The 27,442-nt window shown below is 40.8% G+C and overlaps 1 protein-coding gene across 1 annotated transcript; it reads right to left on the bottom strand.

Moving 5' to 3' along the window:
- Positions 1–280: 280 nt before the first annotated feature.
- Positions 281–27,372, bottom strand: LOC138952375 (ATP-binding cassette sub-family B member 10, mitochondrial-like). Its single transcript, XM_070324037.1, has 12 exons — positions 26,780–27,372; positions 24,573–24,979; positions 20,814–20,948; positions 18,877–19,023; positions 16,851–16,986; positions 16,335–16,436; positions 15,141–15,365; positions 9,088–9,167; positions 7,697–7,877; positions 6,547–6,590; positions 6,104–6,138; positions 281–5,208 (listed from the first exon to the last, which is right to left on the bottom strand). The coding sequence occupies exons 1-12, from the start codon at positions 27,246–27,248 to the stop codon at positions 4,980–4,982; spliced, it is 2,190 nt and encodes a 729-aa protein (XP_070180138.1). The 5' UTR covers positions 27,249–27,372; the 3' UTR covers positions 281–4,979.
- Between the last annotated feature and the right edge of the window lie 70 nt (positions 27,373–27,442).

Genomic DNA, 27,442 nt, shown 5'->3' with positions numbered 1-27,442 from the left:
TACTTCCTATGTCTTGAATTAACAGCTTTGTGTTGCATGACCTTGGATGACCTTGACCTTGGGTCAAGGTCACATGTATTTTGGTAGGAAAAATGTGTAAAGCAGTTCTTAGTGTATGATGTCATTGCTATGTAAAGATCAAGGTCAAGCATGTGAGTCGTATGGGCTTTGCCCTTCTTGTTTAAGATGAAAGTCATTTGTTCACAAGTAAGCTTACTTAGTGATGGCAGTGCCTACCAAGTCATCTCTAACAAAGGAAAAAGAACGGCCCACACAAAAGTAGAATCAACTTATTTATTTTCACTTGTCATATATTTTCTAATGTACCTCACTGCTGAAAGCTGTTCAAGGATTTTGCAAACAATAATATCACACAATATCATGTATACAATTAAAGTATGTAACAACAAAGTAAATCACATCCATCACATGAACACTCCTGTTTTTAGATATAATTTTCATAGTTCATTCTTGCTCTGATAGTAGCTGATATGCAATCACCACTCACAAAGAGTGTAAGAATCAAAATCATCCTAGTTTACACAGATAAAGTGTAATTTTATGAGTATTTTACAATCGTTTTTGAGATATGAAGACTTTCTTTCAACCTGTACTATTTTACTGTTAACCCCTTGACTGCCTTAGGACGGGTATACCTGTCATGCGCTTGTGCAGCCGCAGCGCCTTAGGACGGGTAAACCCGTCTTCTCGGTTCTGGGATTTTCCAGAAATGCTACGTCACTGCTGACACACAAATAGCAGCCAATGGCTTGGTAGGATACCTCATTCTCATGAATAAACATAAATGGTGACGCGGTTTTGCGTCTGAAGGCTATTTTCGGCCTTGGCGACAGGGTAGGGGAGAGAAATCTCGACTCGTCAAAATGGCTAACGGTGACAGTCGACCGGGCCCTCTAGTAGGGAAAAACAAAGCCGGACTGACGCTACAGGCGGTGCAAATGATTATGGATACTGACAGGGGAAGGGGGAGATCTTCTTTCGGACGATTCGTTGGAAACAGGTAGATTGTGATTATAATCCTTTCTTGGAGCAAGCAAATCAGCCACCTGTGTTTGATCCACAGGCACCGGAAGATGCGCCGAACTGATTTTTCAAAAGTTCATATTTAAACATCATTATAAGCCAAACTAATTATTATTTCCATGATTAGACACTAAAAACAGATTCTTGGTTCAATTTCCCTTAAAAATAACATAGGTACCGTTTTACTTACCTACCTACTGCCAGTTTGGAGCTAGAATTTTGTGTGAATTATTACACCCCGAACTCCAATATTCCCTGGCAGTCAGGAATGCACATACGCAAGTTTAGATTGGCAGCGAAAGGGTTAATATACTTGAACAGGCAAAACAGTTTTTTTCAGATCTGTGAGCCTGGAAGCTCTTAGTTTTACCAGAGGCAAAGAGCCAAGACAATATCCATAGAAAAAAAAAAGAGAATAAAAAAAAAAAGGCCATAATCGAATCCGGATTTCCGGCATTTTCTGGAAGAATCCCACCCAAGAATATCACTTTTGGAAGGCAGTATCACATTCATGTACTTGCAAACTCACATGCTCAGACACTCTCTCTCTCTCTCTCGGGACACTTTTTCAAATATCATAGCACACAAATGATGTTACTCTTTAGCCAGATATTCAAACGTACATCTTCTTCGTTCTTGGGCTGAAACCAACGTTCACTCATGTTTTTGCAGAAGTGGGTTTTTACGTGTATGGCCGTTTTTACCTAGCCAATCAGGCAGCCGTACGCCGCTTTTGGGGGAGAAACATGCATGTACATTCACATCATCATGGACATGTCTTCACTCAAGCATGTTTGTCCAGAATGGAACAGAATATAAAAAATATCTTAAATGAATTGCTTTTAACGTATGATTTGCCAAAAGTGATCGCATGGAACATGCATACACACCACACACACTTGAAACACAGACAGTTACACAATCATCACAGAAGCACACAGACAGAATCTGCATAAATTTTTTTGTCATGGCATAGGTCTTACTTGTCACAGCATAAACCTTTCTTATGAATATACACTCTAAATCCCAATGTCTAAAAGCCCAATCTCCTAAAGCTTACTTTATTTTCAAAGGAAGGAATGTGTGTGGGATGATGAAGGACAACAATTCAGTAAGCTTCCCAACCCAAAATTCATACACGTTTTACCACCAGCAAAGATCAGTTTTGTGGAGATATTACCGTACTTTCCGGGTCATAAGGCGCGACTTTTTTCCTCGAGTTTGACCCCTGCGTCTTGTATAACGAAGCGCCTAATCCGTGTATGAAATACGAAAAAAATCAAAGAGACCGCCTGAGTACCAGTTAAACAACTTGTGATAATGCATGTTTCAGCTACTAGGTACTACCCTGGCCAAGTTTCCTCTCAAGACATCAAAGAGACCGCCCCATAGGTTAAACTGGTCACTGACCCCGGTGCAGGAAGTGTTTCCTCTCTCAGATCTATGACAGGGGAACCACCTCTCATAGCAAAAACTGGGTCATTGACCCCTGGGAAGAAGGTCAGTGTCTAAACAAGGCAACCCAGCTATCACAATGGACCTGCCTTTGATCTCGCCGCACACACAGAGCACCGGTATACTTTTTTAATTTTGGTGCGCCCTATCGGCCCCCTGCGCCCAATGGGTGACTGGAATACAATTTTTTTTAAAAAGAGGGGGGTGCGCCTTATGCGCTGTAGCGCCTTGTAACCCGGAAAGTACGGTACTATCAAAACAAAGTAAGGTAAATGCAGGAAACATTGCAACCACTATATTTCCCTGAGGAATCAGGCTATCATGAGATGTTAGGCAACAGGGAAGAGAAAGGCAAAAATGTCCATGGTATCAAAATGTCCTGTAAGTGTAAGCCTGTAACCATCTTTGCTTACAAACAATTTCACTTTTGTGGGACAGAAATTCAAATGAATACATTTACAGCAGAAGTCACTCTTTTCTTTCTTTCTTTATTTGGTGTTTAACGTCGTTTTCAACCACGAAGGTTAAGAAGTCACTCTACACAAAAATCTCTGCAATCCTGCGCTAAACAACAAGGCCTTGTAAATTTCCTTTAGACACCTTTGCCATGCCTGTACAGCTAAATCGACCGCAAAAAGGAGACGTCAGAAATTTATATTTTATCAGCAGTGATTCATGAAGTGTTTACAATTTAATTTTGATGACAAGAAAGGGTTCAGCGGGAGGTTTTCTTCACTGTCAAGCTTTTTTTTTTCCTTGTTCATTTTCAAAGATTTTTAAGTGGTTTACTTTCAGTTTTTATATTTCATGTGAAGTTGATTAATAACTGGAAAGTACAAGGCTTTATAAGAGGTATTTATGCCCACAATTGTTTGTGTAGAAATCAAATGAGTACAAACTTTTGCCTCAAATACAGCTGTGTGAATTAAAAAAGATGTAAGGGATCCACATCAAGCTGAAAAGAAGAGAAAAAAAACGAAATAAATATTTTACGTTTTATACAAGGGCAAAGCTAGAGATCATTCCGACATCAGTGTTTATACAAACAGACTTGGTCCATAACATATTTGCAGAAACTCTTTTGACATATGCACAAATAGAATAATGCATCAGAAGTAGTTTTTAAATCCCACTGTACACAAGAGTATATAATAATTATGCTGATTATTTCATATGGAAGACCTAAAGGAATATCGCAGAAAGAAGTTCAACACAAAATTACTACTGACATGAAAAAAAAACTATCAATATACATGTATATGTATATATATTTTTATGAACCAATACAAACTAATAATTTTTGTACAAATCACAACAAAATGCAGCATTGTTTCGGATTATCAACAGAACATTTTAAAGGCTGTAACTGCTTTCGGGTAACTGGCTTTAACAACGAAACTTTCTTGACTCTCCTTAGTAAAAAAAAAATAAAACACAAAAATCTTCACAAAATATGTTTATGCTGCCATTCTATGCATATTTGTTTCAGCTTTTGTGTGTCTTTAGACGTCAGGAGATGCATAAACGCAATAAATTATGCCATATATACCCTACTAGATGATTACCCGCTTCGCCGGGTACCGGCTTCGCCGGGAAGAAGTAGAGCCGAATACCAGGCTGCGCCTGGGACCCGGCTTTGCCGGCTTCGCCGGCGCACGAAGGAAAGGAGATAAATGCGCAAAACGCTGGAGACCTTCTAAAAATAGTAACGTGCAGTGACCTTCTAAATGTAGTAACGGGAATATGGATTGACGCCACACGGAGGAAGGGAGATAATCGCGGCTGAAAACACTGGAGAAGATAAGGAAGAGTTACTGGTAGTGGATCCAGACCAAAAAAACAAAATCGGTTCAGCGCGCACAGCGCTGCGCGCTGAGAGCACGTGTTGAAATATCTCATCGATGAGGTTGTGTCCGGGGTGTAACTGAATACGGTGTCCAAATTTGAAAAAGATCCACCGAGAACTTTGGCCATGCATCGCGAACAGACAGACACTAGTCGTATATATATATAGAAGAAACGGGAGTGAACATGCTAACCATTCATTAAGATAGTTAAAACATCTCTTTGCTTAGAGTAAACACAGTTACAGCAGATCCAAATTTACACGCATAACATTTTATCATATTCACACATGTACACATCAGTGACAACTTTCTATGTTCAGACAACGTCAGTCAGTTTTGATTTCTCACATTACATTCTCATATCATACATGTTACATCATACAAAGCTGTATCAAAATCAAATACAAGGAAAATTATACCACATACTACTACTAGGTATGGAGCAATATATAACCTAATCTTTGTGTAAACGATTACATAGATGCAAAACTTTCATGCACTCCTGGCTTTCTAATTATGTCATGAAACTATCATCTGCCAAAATTCAACAAGTGTGCAGGAAATGCCACCCTGAAAGGCCACAACAATAACACAAATGCACAACTCTCATAAACTTCTAACTCTCTAACTATGTCATGAAACTATTGTCTGCCTTTCAACAAGTTTGCGGAAGATGCCATCCTGAATTGCCATGAGATCCCTATAGGAGCCAATCTCGGCTACTTTTCCGTCGGTTATGACAGCAATTTGGTCGGCCGTCTTGATGGTGGAGAGTCTGTGTGCAATGGTGAGAACGGTGCGACCAGACATCAACTTTTCCAGAGCGTCTTGCACCAGGTATTCACTCTCTGCATCCAAGGCACTGAAATTAAAGAATGATAAAGAGCGGATAAAGAACAAGCAGCGAAAACAAGATAACAGTGAAAATGAACACACAAGAAACAAAGCACCAACGTTGAACATTGGGTACTATCTTTCCTCTTCTGTTTTGAATTTCTTCATTCTTTCTTTCTCTGTCAACTCTCCTTTTATTTTATTATACTTGTTTGCTGAAGAAGACATTCATCAAAACTGGTTCTTTTTTTTCGTGTTGGTGATTGTTTCGAATGATAAATAGTTACTGTTTCATCACACTGAGTGACAACAAAGGTGTGTTCGTGCAGTACAAGCAAAGGACAATTAATCAATACACATAATATATTGTTTGTATGAGCTCTTACAGGTATGAAAATTTACGAAAGAGATACAGTTCAGCCTTTTGAATAAACAGCTGGATAATATTGAAATGCAAGCAACATGGTTCATGGTGAGGATGCTTATTGGGTGGGTACGGTAGGAAAACACACTCATAAGATGCTTTCAATTATATCAAATTCACAATCAAATGTTGATCTTTTTGATCTTTTTCAGAGAATGAAAAGTACACAAATTCTTGCATGCTCCACTAGCAATAAAAGCTTGTCTAATGTACAGTGTAATGCTTTTAACACCAAAGCAACAATGGTGACAATTTGAAATGTGAACACCAAATACAGTAACATGTGAACACCAAATACAGTAACATGTGAACACCAAATACAGTAACATGTGAACACCAAATACAGTAACATGTGAACACCAAATACAGTAACATGTGAACACCAAATACAGTAACATGTGAACACCAAATACAGTAACATGTGAACACCAAATACAGTAACATGTGAACACCAAATACAGTAACATCACCAACAGAACATGAACAACCAATGCCCTACCTGGTTGCTTCGTCAAGCAGCAGAATTTCTGGATTCTTACAAACAAACAGAAAAGGTGAAAGTTAGTGCTCTGAAAGGTGAAAAATCAAATCAGAAAGATTCAAAACAAGTGCAAAATATCCCTACTCCACTCCAAGACCTGTATTTCTTTCCAGCTAGAAAGTTTAAAAAACAAAAACAAAAACAAGGACTTGCGGTCAAGGGACAAAAAATGCTTGTGGTAAAGTGCAAAAAATGACTACAGTCCAATCTGCCCGGGAGACCACCTGTCCAGTACCACCAGGCCAAAGGATCCTCGGCCAGGTTTCTTTCTCGGTATCATTCACCTTTCCATAGCGACCACCTGTCTGTAACGGCCATTTTTAGTCGGTCCCTTTGGACTACACGTAGATACAATGCACTCAAAATGATAAACATTACTTGCAGATGCGATACACACGTACCTTCAAAATGGCTCTTGCAATCGCAACTCTCTGCCTCTGGCCACCTGCCAACAACCAAAACCATGAAGATGAGCTCAGCGTGTAAAACTGTACTTTACAGTGGAAGATGAGCTCAGCGTGTAAAACTGTACTTTACAGTGGAAGATGAGCTCAGCGTGTAAAACTGTACTTCACAGTGGAAGATGAGCTCAGCGTGTAAAACTGTACTTTACAGTGGAAAATGAGCTCAGCGTGTAAAACTGTACTTTACAGTGGAAGATGAGCTCAGCGTGTAAAACTGTACTTTACAGTGGAACCCCCTTTGAAGACCCCCCAATTTAAGGCTTCCTCTTTTTTTAAGACCCTCCGTTCTCAGATGTTCTGTTCATAACCTCCGTTAAGGTACCTCCTTTTTAAGACTCCCTCCTTTTTAAGACTCCCTCCTTTTTAAGACTCCCTCCTTTTTAAGACTCCCTCCTTTTTAAGACTCCCTCCTTTTTAAGACCCTCCGTTCTCAGATTTGTTAAGGCTGTAAAAGAGGGGTTCCATTGTACTTGTACAAGAAAGGTGAAACAAAATGTTTTGTTCTTTGTCATAATTTGACTAGTGACCAAAAATATAAGTAACAAAAATCAAAGCAGATGCTAATTCCCTGTTAAACCGACAAAGACGAAGGGAAGGATGCTCTAGTGTGTTATTCACTAAAGTGTAAGGACAACAACATTACTCCTCTTTCTTTTGCTGAGGGGGAGGGAAAAGAAGGAAGACAACAGGTACAGCACAACAGTTTTAAATTAAAGCTGTGGTCTATTTATGAGGTCTTGAGTTTGAATCCCTGCCAAGTCGTTTCTTTTTTCTGCTCGATCCTTCTTGACAAGTATGCTCAGCTCTGAGAGAGCAAACCGAATGTTACCACTGCAAAATTCAAGCGCTGACTGAAGCTCTCAAGGTCATACACGCCGTTTTGATGGGGTTTCGGGTAGCGTTAGCTGTACAGAATTTTGTACATGATTTTCAGCCCTATTTTTTCTAACTCGTAGCCCCGGATAGTCATAAATAGACCACAGCTTTAATCTCAGCTTATACATGTACAACCCTCAGTCCCCTTTTGCTAAGAAACACTTTTCATGGCGAGAAACAAAGTTTCCACTTCCAGTCATAAATCTCACACCTGAAAGCATAAGTCCTCTTTCGCCAACCATGGTGTCGAAACCTTTCGGAAATGTCCTGACAAAGTTGTAAGCGTTGGCCTTTCTGGCAGCTTCTTCAACCTGCTGTAGTGTTACTGTGCTGGGGTCCACTGCACCGTACGCAATGTTCTCCGCCACGGAGCACGAAAACAGGATTGGTTCCTGTCAGCGGAACACATAAGAAAGAAAAGGTTACAGTATTTTCAGACTGACACACTGGCATACTGAAACGTGGATGCTAGTACCGACGCACACACACCCAAAGAGCTGTCCACACACACACACACACACACACACACACACACACACACACACACACACACACACACACACACACAGATACATGAACCCACACACACATTCACACATATACACCCAGGCATGTATCAAAACATTCAAACATACAAACACAAGTGAACTCTCTCGCACACACACTCGCATGCACACATACACACTCACTGTAAAAAAAACCAAGTCGCGTAAGGCAAAATTACTACATTTAGTCAAGCTGTGGAACTCACAGAATGAAACTGAACGTAGTCCGCCGCTAGTGCAAAAGGCAGCGAAAGTGACGAGCCTGTTTGGCGCGGTAGCGATTGCGCTGTGCTTTACTGTACCTCTCTTCGTTTTAACTTTCTGAGCGTGTTTTTAATCCAAACATATCATATCTATATGTTTTTGGAATCAGGAACCGACAAGGAATAAGATGAAATAGTTTTTAAAACGATTTCGGAAATTTAATTTTGATCATAATTTTTATATTTTTAATTTTCAGAGCTTGTTTTTAATCCAAATATAACATATGTATATGTTTTTGGAATCAGAAAATGACGAAGAATAAGATGAAATTGTTATTGGATCGTTTAATAAAAAAATAATTTTAATTAGAAGTTTCCGATGTTTAATGACCAAACTGACTCATTAGTTTTTAAGCCACCAAGCTGAAATGCAATACCAAACCCCGGCCTTCGTCGAAGATTGCTTTGCCAAAATTTCAATCAATTTAATTAAAAAATGAGGGTGTGACAGTGCCGCCTCAACTTTTACAAAAAGCCGGATATGACGTCATCAAAGGTATTTATCGAAAAAAAGAAAAAAACGTCCGGGGATATCATACCCAGGAACTCTCATGTCAAATTTCATAAAGATCGGCCCAGTAGTTTAGTCTGAATCGCTCTACACACACACACACAGACAGACAGACACACACACACACACACACACACATACACCACGACCCTCGTCTCGATTCCCCCCTCTATGTTAAAACATTTAGTCAAAACTTGACTAAATGTAAAAAAAAGGATACGCACTCTGAAGACAGTATTTGTGATATTTCAAATATTTTCACCACCAGAACGCTGAAGCTTACCTGGCTAACAGTGCCTATATGACCACGCAGCCATGTTGGGTCAAGGGTTTTGATGTCATGCCCGTCGACTATCACTTGGCCTGAAATATGATTGTAACAGGTTGTTTAACACGGAACAAACCATTAAAGATGACCACAGATTGTTCAGACCTCGCAACAGCTGACACGTGTTTAATAATCTTTCAGTCTAACAAGATTAAAGACATTTCCAAACAAACAACCATACTTTGCTGTTTACATAAAAGATGCTAAACGCTTGTATATGTTTGTGCATGAAACTTGAAAAGTACAATGCACCAGCATTTGATTAAAATTCCTGAAAAAACGGTTGAACACAACAGATACATCGATCATGCAGAGAGAGAAAAAAACAAACAGAAAAAGGAACACAAAGTGTTGAGACAAATTCAGCAAATCTGAATCACCTGCCCAAATACAATGCACAACTTATTTCAAGATCATAACAACTGCTTCTGTTGAAAGGTATTCAACTACGAGGTCTTACCGTCTCCCCTTTTGACAAAAATCCCTTTATCGTACGATCCGCAGACGGTGACGAGGAAGTTAAGACCACCAAACTCATTATCGGCAACATCCCCATCAGTTACAGCAACGATGAGATCGAAAAGAAAGTGGTCCAGATGGGTTGTAAACCCCAATCCAAACTAATGATGGAAAAGGACAGGGATGAGAGGGGGGGACTAACAAGATGGCTCACGGGGAGAAGATTTGTCTATATCCAAATCCCTGACCAGCCCCTCCCCACCAAGATAAACATTGGCTCGGCGACAGCTTCTCTGTACCACAGAGAACAAAAATTCTCTCCAGAACACACCACTTGTTCTCGATGCCTCGTCAAGGGGCATTACGCTTCCTCGTGCACCGAGGAAGTTGTCTGCAAGACCTGCCGTCGTACCGGCCACAAGAGTGGCCACCCCTCCTGCTCCCTCCTACGTGACATCAGGGAGGCTCAGGCACCTGCGTCGGAGCAGCTCCCCGCGGAAGTGTCCCCGTCTGAAGACTCTGCTGAAGACGGTGCCAGCGCGGCAGCGACCCAGTTCTCTACCCCTGAAACACCATCGTCTCGTCCCGCACGTGCAATCAAGCAGTCGAAACTTGCCTTTCACAGGTCCCAGTCCTGCCCGAGAGAAAAGCGCCCGCTTAGCTCCCCTGTGGACAACGATGCAGCCAAGGCTGCTAGACGGGATGACCTACCCCTTGGCCCGACTACATCATCTCTCGAGGAGCAGTGTGACGTTGCAGCCGAGATCACCTAGCCCCTGGCTGGCGCCAACTGGACGGATTTTGGAGGAAACGACCTGGCTACGCTCTATGGACTCTGATTTTTGAATACGACTCGACTGAAATCAATGTTGATATGTCATCATGGATGATGTAAAGATAACAAGTATTAATATTCATGGACTGAGAAATACGACAAAGAGGAAGACTTTTTTTCGATATTTAAAGAAACTATCGTACGATATTATTTGTGTGCAGGAATCATATGTACATGAAACCGATATTACAGTTTGGGAAAAAGAATGGGGAGGTCAAATGTTTTATTGTTGTGGTACAAAACACAGTATGGGACAAATCATTTTTATTAAAAAGAGTTTTCAGTATCCTGTGACGTGTATTTATCGAAATAGCAGGATTTTGACGGTACGAATTTCTCTGCAGAATGAGGACGTTTGTATCTCGAATGTATATGCTCCAACGATTGGTAAAGACAAATACCTTTTTTTTGAAAAGTTGGAAAAGCACATTCAGTCGCTGAATATGTTGAACTACATAGTGTGTGGAGATTTTAACTGCGTAATTGATAATGAAGAAGACATTATTAGTGGAGAAAAACATAATGTGGGGGATGTTAATCGCTTTAAAAAGTTCTTGGAAAATAGTGAGTTAAATGATATGTGGAGGTTATTCTGGCCACAGGAAAGGGAATTTACGTGGTCAAGAAAAAATCCTTTCATTGCTCGCAGATTGGATTACATTTTTGTTTCCGACTCTGTGCTAAATAATATTAGAGACTGTAATATATGTTCCGTTGCACAATCCGACCATAGGTCGGTTAACATAACATATAAATTATGTTCATTTCAGCGTGGTCCATCATATTGGAAATTTAATGATAGTTTGTTAAAGGATCATATCTTTGTTGATGAATTGAATTTGATGTTGGAAGAATTTGAGATACAAGATGAAATAAGGGAGGATCACGTAAAATGGGACTTGTGTAAGATTAAAATAAGAGAATTTTGTATTCGGTACAGTAAGGAAAAAAATAGATGTAAGTTTAATAGACATGGGGAATTGTTGGAAAATTTGAATAGGATTGACAAAGCCCTTGTTTTAGATCAAGATAATAACGAATTGTTGATGGAAAAAGATAAAGTAAAAGCTGAACTGGAAATTTATTCAATACAGGAAGCTAAGGGAGCCCAAACTAGGTCCCGAATTAAATTTATTGAAGAAGGAGAAAAAAATACAAAGTATTTTCTCAATATGGAAAAAACACACTCGAACGCGAAAATTATGGATCGTCTTGCTAAAGCAGATGGTCAGGTGATAACAAATCAGGATGATATTTTGACTGAACAAGTCCAGTTTTTTAGAAGGAGATACGAAAAAAATATTGAGTTTGATGAAAATTTGGTTGAACAGTTTTTGGATGGTGTTGAAGTTCCTCAATTAACAGAACAGCAGAAGACTGGAATTGATAGTCCGATCACTTTAACAGAATTGTCGACATCCTTAAAAAATATGAAAAACGGTTCCTCCCCTGGATGTGATGGTATTACAACCTCCTTTATGAAGTTCTTCTGGTGTAAAATAAAACACATGGTATTGAATTCCTTTCATGCATCTTTTTTAAAGGGAGAATTAACCGTCACACAAAAACGGGCAATAATGATATTAATTCATAAGGGTAAACAATTGCCAAGGGACGACCTTAATAATTGGCGACCGATTTCACTATTAAACACTGATTATAAAATATTGGCGAAGACTCTTTCAGTTCGCCTATCTAAAGTTATTTTAGATATTATTGGTGAAGATCAGTATGGTTTTCTGAAGGGTCGAACCATTAGTTCAGCGATCCGGCAAATAGACGATTTAGTATCGTATGTAAACGAATATAATAAACCTGGGTTCCTTGTAGCACTGGACTATAAAGCTGCATTTGACACGATTTCCAAAGAATATATTGTGTATGCATTTAAACGATTTAATTTTGGTGCCGTCTTTGTAAGATGGGTAGAGATTCTATTGTATAAATCGGAAAGTTGTATCAATTTTATGGGCTGGTTATCGGAATGTATTGAATTGAACGCAGGTATCAGACAGGGCTGTTCTTTTTCACCGATGGCCTTCATCCTTGCATTAGAATTGTTGGCCTTGAAAATTCGAAATGATGGTTCAATTAAGGGTCTGCCTCTGCCAAAAGAAACTAATGATAATTATGATATGTTCTTTAAGATATTATTATATGCTGATGATGTGACCCTATTTCTGAACGATATGGATGAGTTAAAAAACGCATTAACCCTTGTTACCTATTTTTCCAAATTCTCTGGTTTGGCAATGAATAGACAAAAAACTGAAATCATGGCCTTGGGCAGTAATAAATATGGTAATGAAAATGAGTGCGGGTTAAGGTGGACTACAAAAGTGAAGATTTTGGGAATTTATTTCAGTAGCTCCTCATCGGTCTCTGAGATTGAAGAAAACTGGACAAGCCGTATTGAAAATATACGACGCAACATTGTAAAATGGTTTAAACGAAATTGTAGTATCATGGGGAAAATATGCATTGTGAAATCTCTTTTGTTATCGCAGATTATTTATCCGTTGCAAGCACTGGTAATACCCGAAAAGGTATTGACTGAGATAAATACTATGTTTTACAGATTTATTTGGAAAAAACGATTTTCAAACACTAAGGCATTTGAGAAAGTTAAAAGAAAAGTGATGTGTCAAGAGTTTCCTGATGGGGGTTTAAAAATGATTGATGTCATTGATATGCAGTCCTCTTGTTTGTTGTCCTGGGCGGCAAATTTATTGAACGAAAAGCAGGAAAGTTGGAAACAAATACCGATACATATGTTCTCGAAGCTTGGTGAAAGGTTGTGTTGCTTCCAATCTAACACCACGGTAAAAATTTTTAAAGGATTGGGATTAATTAAAAATGTATTTTGGAAACAAGTTTTAATTTGTTGGTTGAAAAATAAGGACATGATTCAGAGAGCAGTAGGTGGAGACATGTTATTAAGAGATACGTGTTTATGGAACAGCAAGGATATAATCTATTGCGGCCAAACCCTGTTTTTTAGCGACTGGATTAAAGCAGGCGTTTGTCGAGTAAAGGATGTATATGTTGGTAATGAGATTGTGCCCTTTAATATTATGCAGCAGAAGGTTGGATGTAAGCCCACAAGATTCTTTGAATATAGGGTGATTTGTACAGCAGTTAAAGCAGCAACACTACGCTCTGCAAATGGAAATGTATGTGGATTCAACGATTTAAAGAACCTGAGTAAGCCTTGTCAATTTCGCAAATTAATTATAAAGGAAAAATATGTGGAGCCGGTTGTAGTTAAATTTTGGGAACATAAATTTGATTTCAGGCCGGGAAAAGAGCAATGGTTAATGGTAAACAAAGTAACCACTGAAACAAGATTGCGAATGCTGCATTGGAAAATATTGCACAATATTTACCCCACAAATATTTTATTGTATAAAATAGGCATTTCCGTGAGTAATTGCTGTACTCACTGTGAGAACGAAATTGATTATATTGAACATTTTTTTTACTTTTGCCCGAAAATTATGTCCATTTGGAAATGCGTTGAGGATAAAGTGAATTGTAAATATAATATGATTATTAAAATTACCGTAAAGGAAGTTTTTTTGGGCGTATTTGAAAATTCACAAAGTTCCAAGGCACTAATAAGTTATGTGAATTATTTGATTGTGATAGCCAAAATGTGTGTTGGTATTTATAGATATGGCTCCCCTCTGGATATTGTATGCATTTTTGAGAGGGAATTGTTATATAGAAAAGTTGCTTAAAATACATTTAGATATAGTAATGTTAATGTTATAGTAAAAACATTACTTAAAAAAAAAATAAAAAAAAATCAATGAAGAAGGATGCTCCCCGCCAACAACAACCAAAAAAAAAGAAAAAGAAAAAATAAAAAAAGGAAAAAAAGAAAGGGTTGAAGCAGCCTGCATGCAACTGAGATTTAAAAAAAAAGAAAAAAAAAAAAGAAAAAAAAAAAAAAAAAGAAAAAAAAAAGAAAAAAAAAAGATCATAACAACTATCTCTTTCCTGAGGCTTATACGGCCAAATGGGTGAGTTGTATGAAACAGAGTCAGCAAGAGATACGCTACAGTCAAACATGTGCTGGTGACCACCTCTTGATAACGACCACCTGCCCTCAACCACCGCCCCACAGGGAGACCAACAAGGTATTTTTTTTAATTTGTATCATTCACTTTTCCATAGCGATCACATGTGTTTAACAACCACTTTTCATGGGTCCCTTGGCTAGTCGTCACGAACAGATTTGACTACATACAAGGGAACCCCCCCCCCCCCCCCTTTTTAAGGATCCCCCAATTTAAGACTACCCCCCCCCCCCCTTTTTAAGGATCCCCCAATTTAAGACTACCCCCCTTTTAACTCATTGTCTCCCAGGTACGGATATATCCGTACCCACTCATATGGCTCTGTCTGACCTGGTACGGATATATCCGTACACACAGTCACTTCAGTCGCTTCCTGTAACGTCGATCTAACGCCTGCATTCCAGCGTCTTGATACAGTTACTACAATTCTGAGTGACCTGCTGCAGCACAGCTGGTCTCGGATAAAAAAAAAACTTATTCAACATAGGTGGGGTAGAAAGTGTTAAGACCTTACCTTTTCAGATTTTCAGTTCATAACTTCTGTAAATTTACCTCCATTTTAAGACCCCCTTCTTTTTCAGACCTGATTTTCTCAGCTTTATGTAGGTCTATAAAGAGGGGTTCCACTGTACCTGAACTGGGGTCGTAGAATCGCAGAAGCAGACTGCAAACGGTTGATTTCCCAGAACCACTGGGTCCGACGACTGCAGTCACCTGACCTGCAGGTGCTGTCAGATTGAGGCCGTCAAAAATGTTGATGTCCGCTCGGGAAGGGTAGGTGAAGTGTACGTCTTGAAACTCTATGTTCCCATCAACTCCAGGCAGCGTCGACAAGGGAAGGGCGTACAACGATTTTTCTGAAAAGCATGAAATCATAGATAAGGATATAATACAGGTGGATTTTAATTTAAAACAATAACAACATCCTGAAAAGGCTAAGAAAACATTCTCGCTATCACAAACCTCTCAGTCTTTTTGCTGATGAATAAACCAGAATGTACTTCCTTGAATTCTCAGGGGATGGGACCCACAGCAGGATGGCAAAAACAAAAAAATCTGAACAGAATAAAAATAAAACCTTGACATAAAAGATAAACAGACTGCAGCGTATACCCATGGATCCAGCAGAGCACAAAATATTGGAGTGCAGGTACATGTACTCTCTATACACGATGCTGACTATGTGGCATACCGTTATGAGGGTTGCAGATCACAGCAAGTGTATCTGATTTATTTGATGTACTTTTATATAGCACGCTTTCTTCTTAAGGCTTTCCTTAATTGAGCCCGAAGTTGACTTCACAAAGACTATGGAAAGTCTTTATACTGAAAATTCAGTGCCAAAGCTTCGTGCAGCTAGCTTCGTGAAGTCGACTTCACAAAGACTATGGAAAGTCTTTATACTGAAAATTCAGTGCCAAAGCTTCGTGCAGCTAGCTTTGAACTTCGGATAAGGCGCTATATAAATAAAGAGAATAAATAAATAAATAAATAAGTCGACTTCACAAAGACTATGGAAAGTCTTTATACTGAAAATTGAGTGCCAAAGATTTGTGCAGCTAGCTTCCTGAAGTCGACTTCACAAAGACTATGGAAAGTCTTTATACTGAAAATTGAGTGCCAAAGCTTTGTGCAGCTAGCTTCATGAAGTCGACTTCACAAAGACTATGGAAAGTCTTTATACTGAAAACTCCGTGCCAAAGCTTTGTGCAGCTAGCTTCGTGAAGTCGACTTCGCAAAGTCAACTTTGCCCAATTAACATCAGGCTTCAGGAACTTTTTTTAGCACATCACTCCTGTCTGTTCAATATATTACTTGTGTCCTACCTGAAGCAGAAATAGGAATGGCCGGCACTCTGTCCATGAGTTCCCACAGTCTCTGGCTGGCACCCAGGCCACGGTTCAACTCCGTGTAGAACGAACTCATCCCTGTTAAAGAGAACTAGCTCTTTACAGTAAACAAGGTGAAAACCGCAACTGTCAAAACGAATCCTCAAACTTGGGCAATAAAATATTCTGTATTCAGTAAACAAAGTCAGTATCCGAACATACACTCAAATAAATGCATGTGCTCACCCACACATAAGTATACGTCCACAGACACACACATGGGCAGCCACAATCACAATTCTGGAACACAACACAAGATAGATTTCTGTTTTGTAAAGACAGACAATGAAGTATTTGTTCTTGTTCTTGTTCAACTGCACACAAACTCTCACAGCACAAAATACATAAGCATACACTCACACCTACTCACAAACACTGACACAAGCATGCAATAGAGTATCTGCTCCATCCTTAACAAAAACAAAAAAGCTCCAGATAATAGCACAGACTCACCAGCTATAGAAATGCCAACATAGGCAGCATAGAGCAGAAAGGAAGAGAGTTCCCCAACAGTGATCTGAGACTCCGTCATCATGATGCCGCCATAGTAAAACACAGACAAGACGATCATGTTGCCTGATAGTCCAGTCTGAAATGAAAAGAATCCCACTTTCAGTTATCATGAACATGCAGGTTTATTTTATACAAAGTAACCACCAACAGAAGTTAGCAAAATAGAGAATACTACATGGCTTGCTGTGTCGTACCAGATTTACACGAGTTGTTTTTTTAAATATTGAACTGCGAGCGAAAGCGAGCTGTTCACTATTTGAAAAAGCAACGAGTGTAAATCTGGTAAGACACAGCAAGCCATGTAGTATTCTGTTTATCCTACATACTGTACTTACGTGTATTTGACTGAAAATGTCCTGCAGTCGAGGCAGCTAAACTGAAGACGCTTGTTTTCGAACCTCGATCTCTTCTAAAGCCTTGTGCAATCTATTACGTCAAAGCAAAGAAACGTCACTCTGAAAGTGTGGTGTGACGTGTTAGTTCTAAAGATTCATCGAGGGTAATTAGCGAGCGCAATTTTTTTTTCTATGACGTTTGTCTCAGTGACTTTGGCATCGTAAGCAGTGGAAAAATAGGTCCCTGCCAGACTTGCTTGACATGACCTCATTTACATGATATACACACATGTGATTTGAACGATTATTATCTCACAGGTGTCTCTCTCACGTATGTAGGATAATAGCTATTTCCAATGACATTCCTATTGGGGCCTTCTCTTCTTCTTCCCGAGTTCTTACCAGCCCTAAGTTCTTACCAGCCCTAAGTTCTTACTAGCCCGAAGTTCTTACCAGCCCTAAGTTTTTACCAGCCCTAAGCTCTTACCAGCCCTAAGTTCTTACCAGCCCTAAGTTCTTACCAACCCGAAGTTCTTGCCAGCCCAAAGTTCTTACCAGCCCTAAGTTCTTACCAGCCCTAAGTTCCTACCAGCCCTAAGTTCTTAGTTCTTACCAGCCCTAAGTTCTTACCAGCCCTAAGTTCTTTCCAGCTCTAAGTTCTTATCAGCCCTAAGTTCTTACAGCACTAAGTTCTTACAAGCCTTAAGTTCTTACCAGCTCTAAGTTCTTACCAGCCCTAAGTCCTTAACAACCCTAAGTTCTTACCAACCCTAAGTTCTCACCAACCCTGAGTTCTTACCAACCCTAAGTTCTTACCAACCCTAAGTTCTTACCAACCCTAAGTTCTTACCAGCCTTAGGTTCTTACCAGTCCCAAGTTCTTACCAGACCTAAGTTCTTACCAACCCTAAGTTCTTACCAACCCTGAGTTCTTACCAGCCCTAAGTTCTTAAGGATTGGGTGGCCAAGTGGTAACGCACTTGCGCTCGGAAGCGAGAGGTTGCGAGTTCGACCCTGGGTCAGGGCGTTAGCAATTTTCTCCCCCCTTTCCTAACCTAGGTGATGGGTTCAAGTGCTAGTCTTTCGGATGAGAAAAAAAACCGAGGTCCCTTCGTGTACACTACATTGGGGTGTACACGTTAAAGATCCCACGATTGACAAAAGGGTCTTTCCTGGCAAAATTGTATAGGCATAGATAAAAATGTCCACCAAAATACCCGTGTGACTTGGAATAATAGGCTGTGAAAAGTAGGATATGCGCCGAAATGGCTGCGATCTGCTGGCCGATGTGAATGCGTGATGTATTGTGTAAAAAAAAAATTCCATCTCACACGGCATAAATAAATCCTTGTGCCTTGAATATGTGCGCGATATAAATTGCATAAAAATAAAAATAAAAATAAATCCCTGCGCTTAGAACTGTACCCACGGAATACGCGCGATATAAGCCTCATATTGATATTGAAATGCAGTTCTTACCAGCCCTAAGTTCTTACCAACCCTAAGTTCTTACCAGCCCTAAGTTCTTACCAGCCCTAAGTTCTTCACAACCCTAAGTTCCTACCAGCCCTAAGTTCTTACCAGCCCTAAGGTTTTACCAGCCCTGAGTTCTTACCAGCCGTAAGTTCTTACCAGCCCAAAGAAGATTCCTCTGGCCATGGATTCCTTGTAGCTCAACTGGAGCACATGGTCTATCTTCTGGTCGTAGGCGTCACACTCTTTCTGTTCGTGGGCGAATGCTCGCACCGTGCGAATGTTGCTGATCTTCTCTTCTCCTAGCTGCAAAATGGGAAACACAAAGACAACATGTTCAAAACATTGCATTGTTTGTGCAATCAAAACAGAATCAAGATACAATTGAGGAGATCAAAGCGTCCTGAGCTCAGTTGGTAGCAAGCTGGTTTCGTAACCAGATTGTCACTATACAATGGGGTCTTATTCCTTGTCGGTTCCTGATTCCAAAAACAGATATGTTTGGATTAAAAACACGCTCAGAAAGTTAAAACGAAGAGAGGTACAGTAAAGCGTGCTATGAAGCACAGTGCAACCGCTACCGCGCCAAACAGGCTCGTCACTTTCACTGCCTTTTGCACTAGCGGCGGACTACGTTCAGTTTCATTCTGGGAGTACCACAGCTTGACTAAATGTAGTAATTTCGCCTTACACGACTTGTTTATCCTCACCTGGTGCTATTATAGCCATTTTGGGTCCCATTCTAAAACTCAACATTTCTTCTGAGAGCTCTTGTGCTAGATCTTTTAACATGGTTTCAAAATGTCAACAACAACAAAATGTGTTGCCATCATAAGATATTCAGTAGAAAAATGCTGTATCATTCATGGTGTTGGACGTGTTTTTATATGGATTCAGAGCTTTAAGTCTGTCATCAGTTTTGCCACTTGAGTTGCTGGTGTATCAGAGACTATAGAGTATAGAACTCTATAGTCTCTGGTGTATGCGGAGTCGGTGGAAACCGCTAATTCAGCAATAAAGCTTTTATCATGTTTTGATGACCAGTTGACAACGACCTGTCATTTGTTTGACACCCTGTGTACTGGTCATCTGATGCAATCGACCCCGCACCCTCCCACCACCAGCCACACTCTGAGTGTATTGTGGGGAGACAAAGATGTGTACAATGACAAAGACCAAGACAAAACGGTGTATGAAGATGGAAACGTAAGACGTTTCAAGATGTTTTCAAGACGAAGATTTAAACGAAGATACAGACGTAAGACGTTTCAAGATGAAGATTTAAACGAAGATGGAGACGTAAGACGTTTCAAGACGAAGATGTAGACAAGATGTAGACGAAGATAGAGACGTTAGACGTTTCAAGATGGCGTCAAGACAAAGATTTAAACAAAGATACAGACGTAAGACATTTCAAGATGAAGATTTAAACGAAGATGGAGACGTAAGACGTTTCAAGACGAAGATGTAGACGAAGATGGAGACGTTAGACGTTTCAAGATGGTGTCAAGACGGAGATTTAAACGAAGATACAGACGTAAGACATTTCAAGACGTTCCAAGATGTGGTCTCAAGACGTAAGACGTTTCAAGACATTTCAAGATGGCGTCCTCAAGATGGCGTCCTCAAGATGGCGTCCTCAATGAGGCATGAGATCCCCCTACCATACTACTTGCGTGGCCTGCTTCCAGCTCCCTTTTTTTCAAACTTTCAAAACTTTAAGTTGTACTGATCTTGTCTTGATGGAAAAAAAATATCTTTTATGATTTAAGAATGTGTGTGTTACAAGCTGTCAATTTATTAGTTAGATTTTAAAAGTTAGTTCAAGCACCAAAACGAGGCGTCCGATTGTGGTATGTACTAGACAATCCGGCTGGCCACACAAAAATAAATTTTTGGAAAAATCCTCACTCTTTACGGAGGGCACCTATAACGTTCTCAAGCGGTGAGTGTTTAAACGAAAGGGTGTTTGTACTGTGTGTAAAAGCCTGACAGTGTTTTTTCAGAAGCTGATGGTTTACGTGAAGCTGAGTGTGCCTTTAACCTTTGACAAGACCCCACACATAAACAGCAGCAAGTGTTCCACAGTTACTCACCTGTGTGGCGCCAGCCAATGAATCTTGCACCTGTCTCGTTATACCACGCAGGTAGCGCCCATAAACGATGGACATTCCTACCACTGGAGGGACGACTGCCAGAGAAAACAGCGCCAGCTGAGCTGACACGTACACCTGCAACATAAAGTAAGTCCAGCTTAGCTGACACGTACACCTGCAACATAAAGTAAGTCCAGCTTAGCTGACACGTACACCTGCAACATAAAGTAAGTCCAGCTTAGCTGACACGTACACCTGCAACATAAAGTAAGTCCAGCTTAGCTGACACGTACACCTGCAACATAAAGTAAGTCCAGCTTAGCTGACACGTACACCTGCAACATAAAGTAAGTCCAGCTTAGCTGACACGTACACCTGCAACATAAAGTAAGTCCAGCTTAGCTGACACGTACACCTGCAACATAAAGTAAGTCCAGCTTAGCTGACACGTACACCTGCAACATAAAGTAAGTCCAGCTTAGCTGACACGTACACCTGCAACATAAAGTAAGTCCAGCTTAGCTGACACGTACACCTGCAACATAAAGTAAGTCCAGCTTAGCTGACACGTACACCTGCAACATAAAGTAAGTCCAGCTTAGCTGACACGTACACCTGCAACATAAAGTAAGTCCAGCTTAGCTGACACGTACACCTGCAACATAAAGTAAGTCCAGCTTAGCTGACACGTACACCTGCAACATAAAGTAAGTCCAGCTGAGCTGACACGTACACCTGCAACATAAAGTAAGTCCAGCTTAGCTGACACGTACACCTGCAACATAAAGTAAGTCCAGCTTAGCTGACACGTACACCTGCAACATAAAGTAAGTCCAGCTTAGCTGACACGTACACCTGCAACATAAAGTAAGTCCAGCTGAGCTGACACGTACACCTGCAACATAAAGTAAGTCCAGCTTAGCTGACACGTACACCTGCAACATAAAGTAAGTCCAGCTGAGCTGACACGTACACCTGCAACATAAAGTAAGTCCAGCTGAGCTGACACGTACACCTGCAACATAAAGTAAGTCCAGCTGAGCTGACACGTACACCTGCAACATAAAGTAAGTCCAGCTGAGCTGACACGTACACCTGCAACATAAAGTAAGTCCAGCTTAGCTGACACGTACACCTGCAACATAAAGTAAGTCCAGCTTAGCTGACACGTACACCTGCAACATAAAGTAAGTCCAGCTTAGCTGACACGTACACCTGCAACATAAAGTAAGTCCAGCTTAGCTGACACGTACACCTGCAACATAAAGTAAGTCCAGCTTAGCTGACACGTACACCTGCAACATAAAGTAAGTCCAGCTTAGCTGACACGTACACCTGCAACATAAAGTAAGTCCAGCTTAGCTGACACGTACACCTGCAACATAAAGTAAGTCCAGCTTAGCTGACACGTACACCTGCAACATAAAGTAAGTCCAGCTTAGCTGACACGTACACCTGCAACATAAAGTAAGTCCAGCTTAGCTGACACGTACACCTGCAACATAAAGTAAGTCCAGCTTAGCTGACACGTACACCTGCAACATAAAGTAAGTCCAGCTTAGCTGACACGTACACCTGCAACATAAAGTAAGTCCAGCTTAGCTGACACGTACACCTGCAACATAAAGTAAGTCCAGCTTAGCTGACACGTACACCTGCAACATAAAGTAAGTCCAGCTTAGCTGACACGTACACCTGCAACATAAAGTAAGTCCAGCTGAGCTGACACGTACACCTGCAACATAAAGTAAGTCCAGCTTAGCTGACACGTACACCTGCAACATAAAGTAAGTCCAGCTTAGCTGACACGTACACCTGCAACATAAAGTAAGTCCAGCTTAGCTGACACGTACACCTGCAACATAAAGTAAGTCCAGCTTAGCTGACACGTACACCTGCAACATAAAGTAAGTCCAGCTTAGCTGACACGTACACCTGCAACATAAAGTAAGTCCAGCTTAGCTGACACGTACACCTGCAACATAAAGTAAGTCCAGCTTAGCTGACACGTACACCTGCAACATAAAGTAAGTCCAGCTTAGCTGACACGTACACCTGCAACATAAAGTAAGTCTTCGAACCTGCAGTCTCACTCTCAGCCTATAAACTCAGCCAACACAAAGCAAATTTATATCAATGAAAGAACTCTCAAATCAAAATCAAGGTTATTTGTTATTTCTGTCTGAACTCTCTCTCACACAAAAGGACCAAAGCTTTGCGATAATAATATTAAATGTACCGTACTTTCCGGGTCATAAGGCGCGACTTTTTTCCTCGAGTTCGACCCCTGCGTCTTGTATAACGAAGCGCCTAATCCGTGTATGAAATACGAAAATAATCAAAGAGACCGCTTGAGTACCAGTCAAACAACTTGTGATAATGCATGTTTAAGCTACTAGGTACTGCCCTGCCTTTGATCTGGCCGCACACACAGATTTCCACTCTGTTAAACTCGGTCACTGACCGGTCACTGACCCCGATGCAGGAAGTGTTTCTTCTCTCAGATATGACAGGGGAACCACCTCTCATGGCAAAAACTGGGTCATTGACCCCTGGGAAGAAGGTCTGTCTTTTAACAAGGCCACCCAGCTATCACAATGCCTTTGATCTGGCCGCACACACAGAGCACACATATTTTCACTCAGTTAAAGTCGGTCACTGACCGGTCACTGACCCCGATGCAGGAAGTGTTTCCTCTCTCAGATATGACAGGGGAACCACCTCTCATGGCAAAAACTGGGTCATTTTGGTGCGCCCTATCAGCCCCCTGCGTCCAATGGGTGACTGGATTACAATTTTTTTTTAAAAGAAGGGGGTGCGTCTTAGATAACGAAGCGCCTTGTCACCCGGAAAGTACGGTATTAATTATTTCAAAAAAATACACTTGCAAGTTGTACTGTAACCCAACACATACATTTGCTGATAGCAACAGGATTACACTCTCATAGTCATGAGTACCACTTTTTCTTCTTTGACAGTTCATCCTCCGATACTGTAGCAAAACATTTCATATTTTTTTCACTTTCGAGTATGCGGACGACTGAACTTGACCGCTAAAAAGTAGTCCTTTCGGAATCATTACGCCGAGTCTGAACATGAGGTCTGAACATTGTTTTTAGGCAGGATCTAGGTGAAAGCGAGGCTGTTTTTATCTCTGTATACAGTCGAGAGAGAGAGAAATACATGTCAAGACATATGTTTTTGTTTGGCCTAACGTATTGTTTTGTCAATAAGGCCAAAAAGAAAAATATGTTTGTTTCCGGTAACATCGCCAAAAAAAATAGGGTCGGTCGGTCGGTGTGTTTTTTAAATTTTTTTTAAAAACCTTTTTCTTATGTCTTTTTACGTTTTTGTTTTTTTAAACGCTTCCTTAGTTTACTTACAATTATTTAGCACATGTTTTTGACCTAGATATATTGAAACTAAATAAAGTATACTTGACTTCATATTTTATTTTTTTTTTGTTTTTTTGTACGAAAAGCGAAAAAAAACTTTAGGGTCGGCGCTTAAAAATAGGGTCGGTCGGGTTACCTGAAACAGACATTTTTTTTTTTTTTGCCTAACAAACGTTCCATCAACCCACCTTTCTTGTTTTTTTATTCTTAAAAAACAGCAGACATAGACGTATTTACTGTGGCCACTCTTTCATTGTCTTTAATCTAACCTCCTTCAAGGCACTTGAATGAATTGGAATTGTAAACTGCGTGGAGCTGTTATCGGAAATTGTGCTATCTATATATATATATATATATATCTTACCATCATGCCCACACCGCCAGCAGCCTGTGCCACCGACCTGAGGCCGTCAGAAATGTTCATGGTGACCGACTGGCCAACCAGGCTGGTGTCCGTCGACAGTCGGTTTATCAGCTCACCTGTCGTCGTCTTGTCAAAGAACCCCATTTCCTGGGTCATCACAGACCTGAACAACTTCTCTCGCAGCCGTTTGATGATCCGTTGCCCGGACGTCTGCATGAGATAGACGCGGCCGAAATTGGCTAGGCTGCCAGCAACAAAGATGACGACAAGAATCTGACAGAATGTGTTGAGTCTGCTGATGAGTTGACTGTGGTCTGCCGCGGTGTAGATAATGTCGATGACTCGACCCATGCAGAACGGCACCGCCATGGTGACTCCACTTGATATAAGGAGAAGACCCACAGCACCTAAGATAAAGAAACATACAGATACAATGACAAAGAAAAAATGCCATTAATGGTCAGCTAACAAGAGACATGAAAGCAGTTATGTACTGCAATTTCCACATGCATGCGCATTTTGTGACACAAGATAGAAATCAATCAAATAGGTTGTGTTTCCAAAGAAAATATTTAAGTGTTCACCTCATTTGTACAGTATATTTACAGGGATGTCGTTAGGCGTCGGACATCGGACATTTATCGATGAAAATCCCCAAATGTCCGATTCACATTGCCGCATGTCGGTCAGATGTCCTATCGTTTTAGCCTGAGCGTGGTCATTGTCCGATATGTACTCCATTCCTTCGGACAGCGCGATATTCGTTAATTTTCATTTCAAGATACAAATCTTCTAAAAGACCGAACGCTCTCGTGTTCAGCTGACACTGGAGTTGCCAGTGCGGATCTTTTCTTTTGTCGGGAATTCCCGAACCGTTTGCGGTATGCGCCGTTTGGGTATAACCGTCTATTATAGTGGATTATTTTTAGATCAGTGCATGCTGCAGGAGTACGGGAGACAACTCCAAATGACTAAATTTGTCGTCTGCTTTTGTTTTCGATACGAGACGAAGCACTGAACCATTTCAACGGCAGGGATGTCGTTAGGCGTCGGACATCGGACATTTATCGATGAAAATCCCCAAATGTCCGATTCACATTGCCGCATGTCGGTCAGATGTCCTATCGTTTTAGCCTGAGCGTGGTCATTGTCCGATATGTACTCCATTCCTTCGGACAGCGCGATATTCGTTAATTTTCATTTCAAGATACAAATCTTCTAAAAGACCGAACGCTCTCGTGTTCAGCTGACACTGGAGTTGCCAGTGCGGATCTTTTCTTTTGTCGGGAATTCCCGAACCGTTTGCGGTATGCGCCGTTTGGGTATAACCGTCTATTATAGTGGATTATTTTTAGATCAGTGCATGCTGCAGGAGTACGGGAGACAACTCCAACTGACTAAATTTGTCGTCTGCTTTTGTTTTCGATACGAGACGAAGCACTGAATTATGCCGCTAAAAAAAAACCTAAAGCCTGCAAAAGATCAGCATTAGATCAAACCGATCATTTTGTTTTTCAACTTTTATCCAAATCATGCAGTTTGTAATCAAAGTAAGAGCTCTGAAGTTGTTCATGTTGGTTTCTTTGTTGTGGTTTCTTTGAAACTAAACAAATACAACATTATACACACACTGTGTTGATGTATTTACTATAGTATGTGTGTGTTCTACAGCGCGCGCGCGTGGGTGTGTGTGTGTGTGTGTGTGTGTGTGTGTGTGTGGGCACATGACTTTGGAACAATTCCATGGAATGTGTTATAAGCTGTTTGGCGCAAATTCATAATGTCCTATTAGACTTTCTGAAAGCGGTCAAATGTCCTATTGATGCTGAAGAACTCAGGACATTTGTCCTATAGGTATGGATTTGTAGCAACATCCCTGTATTTATATTCTCACACTTTGAAGCAGGATGGCAACCTGTAGCAGGGTTTAACCTGGGAGAAAAAGGCAATGGGACATTTATCTCCCTCAACCAAATTCCGATGGGACAGAGTCTAAGGCAAGAAGCACCAAAGAGGCAGGTACGCGTTTTGACTAAAGATGCAAAATGGTGCAATATGGTGCCATCTGAGAATTTTACATTTCGATTCATACACCCATTTCAATACTGCTTTAAAACAGACTGTTTCTTTCATACAATATGGCAATATACTTTTTCAACACACACAGACAGACATGCAGACACACACAAATAGCTTTCAGTTCCCACCTAATATCCTCCATTTCTCAGGCCGGGATATACCCAGTAGTCTCCTGACTTCAGAAGTTTTGGGCACAGCTGCAGCTTTTGATTCAGTCTTCAGGGCTTGTTTTGCAATGTCATCCTTCGCCTTCTGTCTCAGGTGCGATGACACAGCGAAATTTCTGCATGATGCAAACCACACACTGAACCTTCCCCTTTTACTGCAACCAGCCTTGTTGTGTTGGCATTTTCTGCACACAGTGTTTGCAATAGTTCTTGGGGCCCAGAAGTGACCTTTAGACGTCTGCTGCAGCAAGTCCAGAGGCCGTCTTGAGACACACGCCTGGAACAGATGTTTAGCAGACGACAACGGAACACCCGCTACCGAGCTAAGCGAACCGAACGTGGCAGAGCGAAAGAAGGCTGCTGCATAACTCCGGGTTGGTGCACGCACAATTTTCAGACATGCAGTCTCTCTCCAAAATAGCGCACTCATTTTGGGGTAGAAAGAGGCTGCCTTTATCCGTTAGTACACTTTCACTTAACAGATCGAAGCATTATGCGAGCATTCGCCGGTACCAACCGCCTGATGCAAAGTGTTTACCTGGGCGCTGCCATTTTGTCCTTGTCATGTGTTGTAACATAAGGGACGCAACTTCGGCGTTATGTTTGTGTTTTGGACTGATTACT

Source organism: Littorina saxatilis, linkage group LG17, assembly GCF_037325665.1.
Source record: "Littorina saxatilis isolate snail1 linkage group LG17, US_GU_Lsax_2.0, whole genome shotgun sequence".
NCBI classification, from domain to species: Eukaryota; Metazoa; Mollusca; class Gastropoda; order Littorinimorpha; family Littorinidae; genus Littorina; species Littorina saxatilis.
The sequence above is the reverse complement of the archived record's forward strand: the minus strand, read 5'-3'. Positions and strand labels throughout refer to the sequence as shown.

Coding starts and splice junctions, on each gene's coding strand:
- LOC138952375 (XM_070324037.1), bottom strand. CDS start 27,248: ATGAGTGCGCTATTTTGGAGAGAGACTGCATGTCTGAAAATTGTGCGT. Junction 15,366..16,334: donor CATTCCTATTTCTGCTTCAG/GTAGGACACAAG, acceptor CATGCTTTTCAG/AAAAATCGTTGTACGCCCTT. Junction 6,591..7,696: donor AAGAGGACTTATGCTTTCAG/GTGTGAGATTTA, acceptor GGTTGTTGGCAG/GTGGCCAGAGGCAGAGAGTT.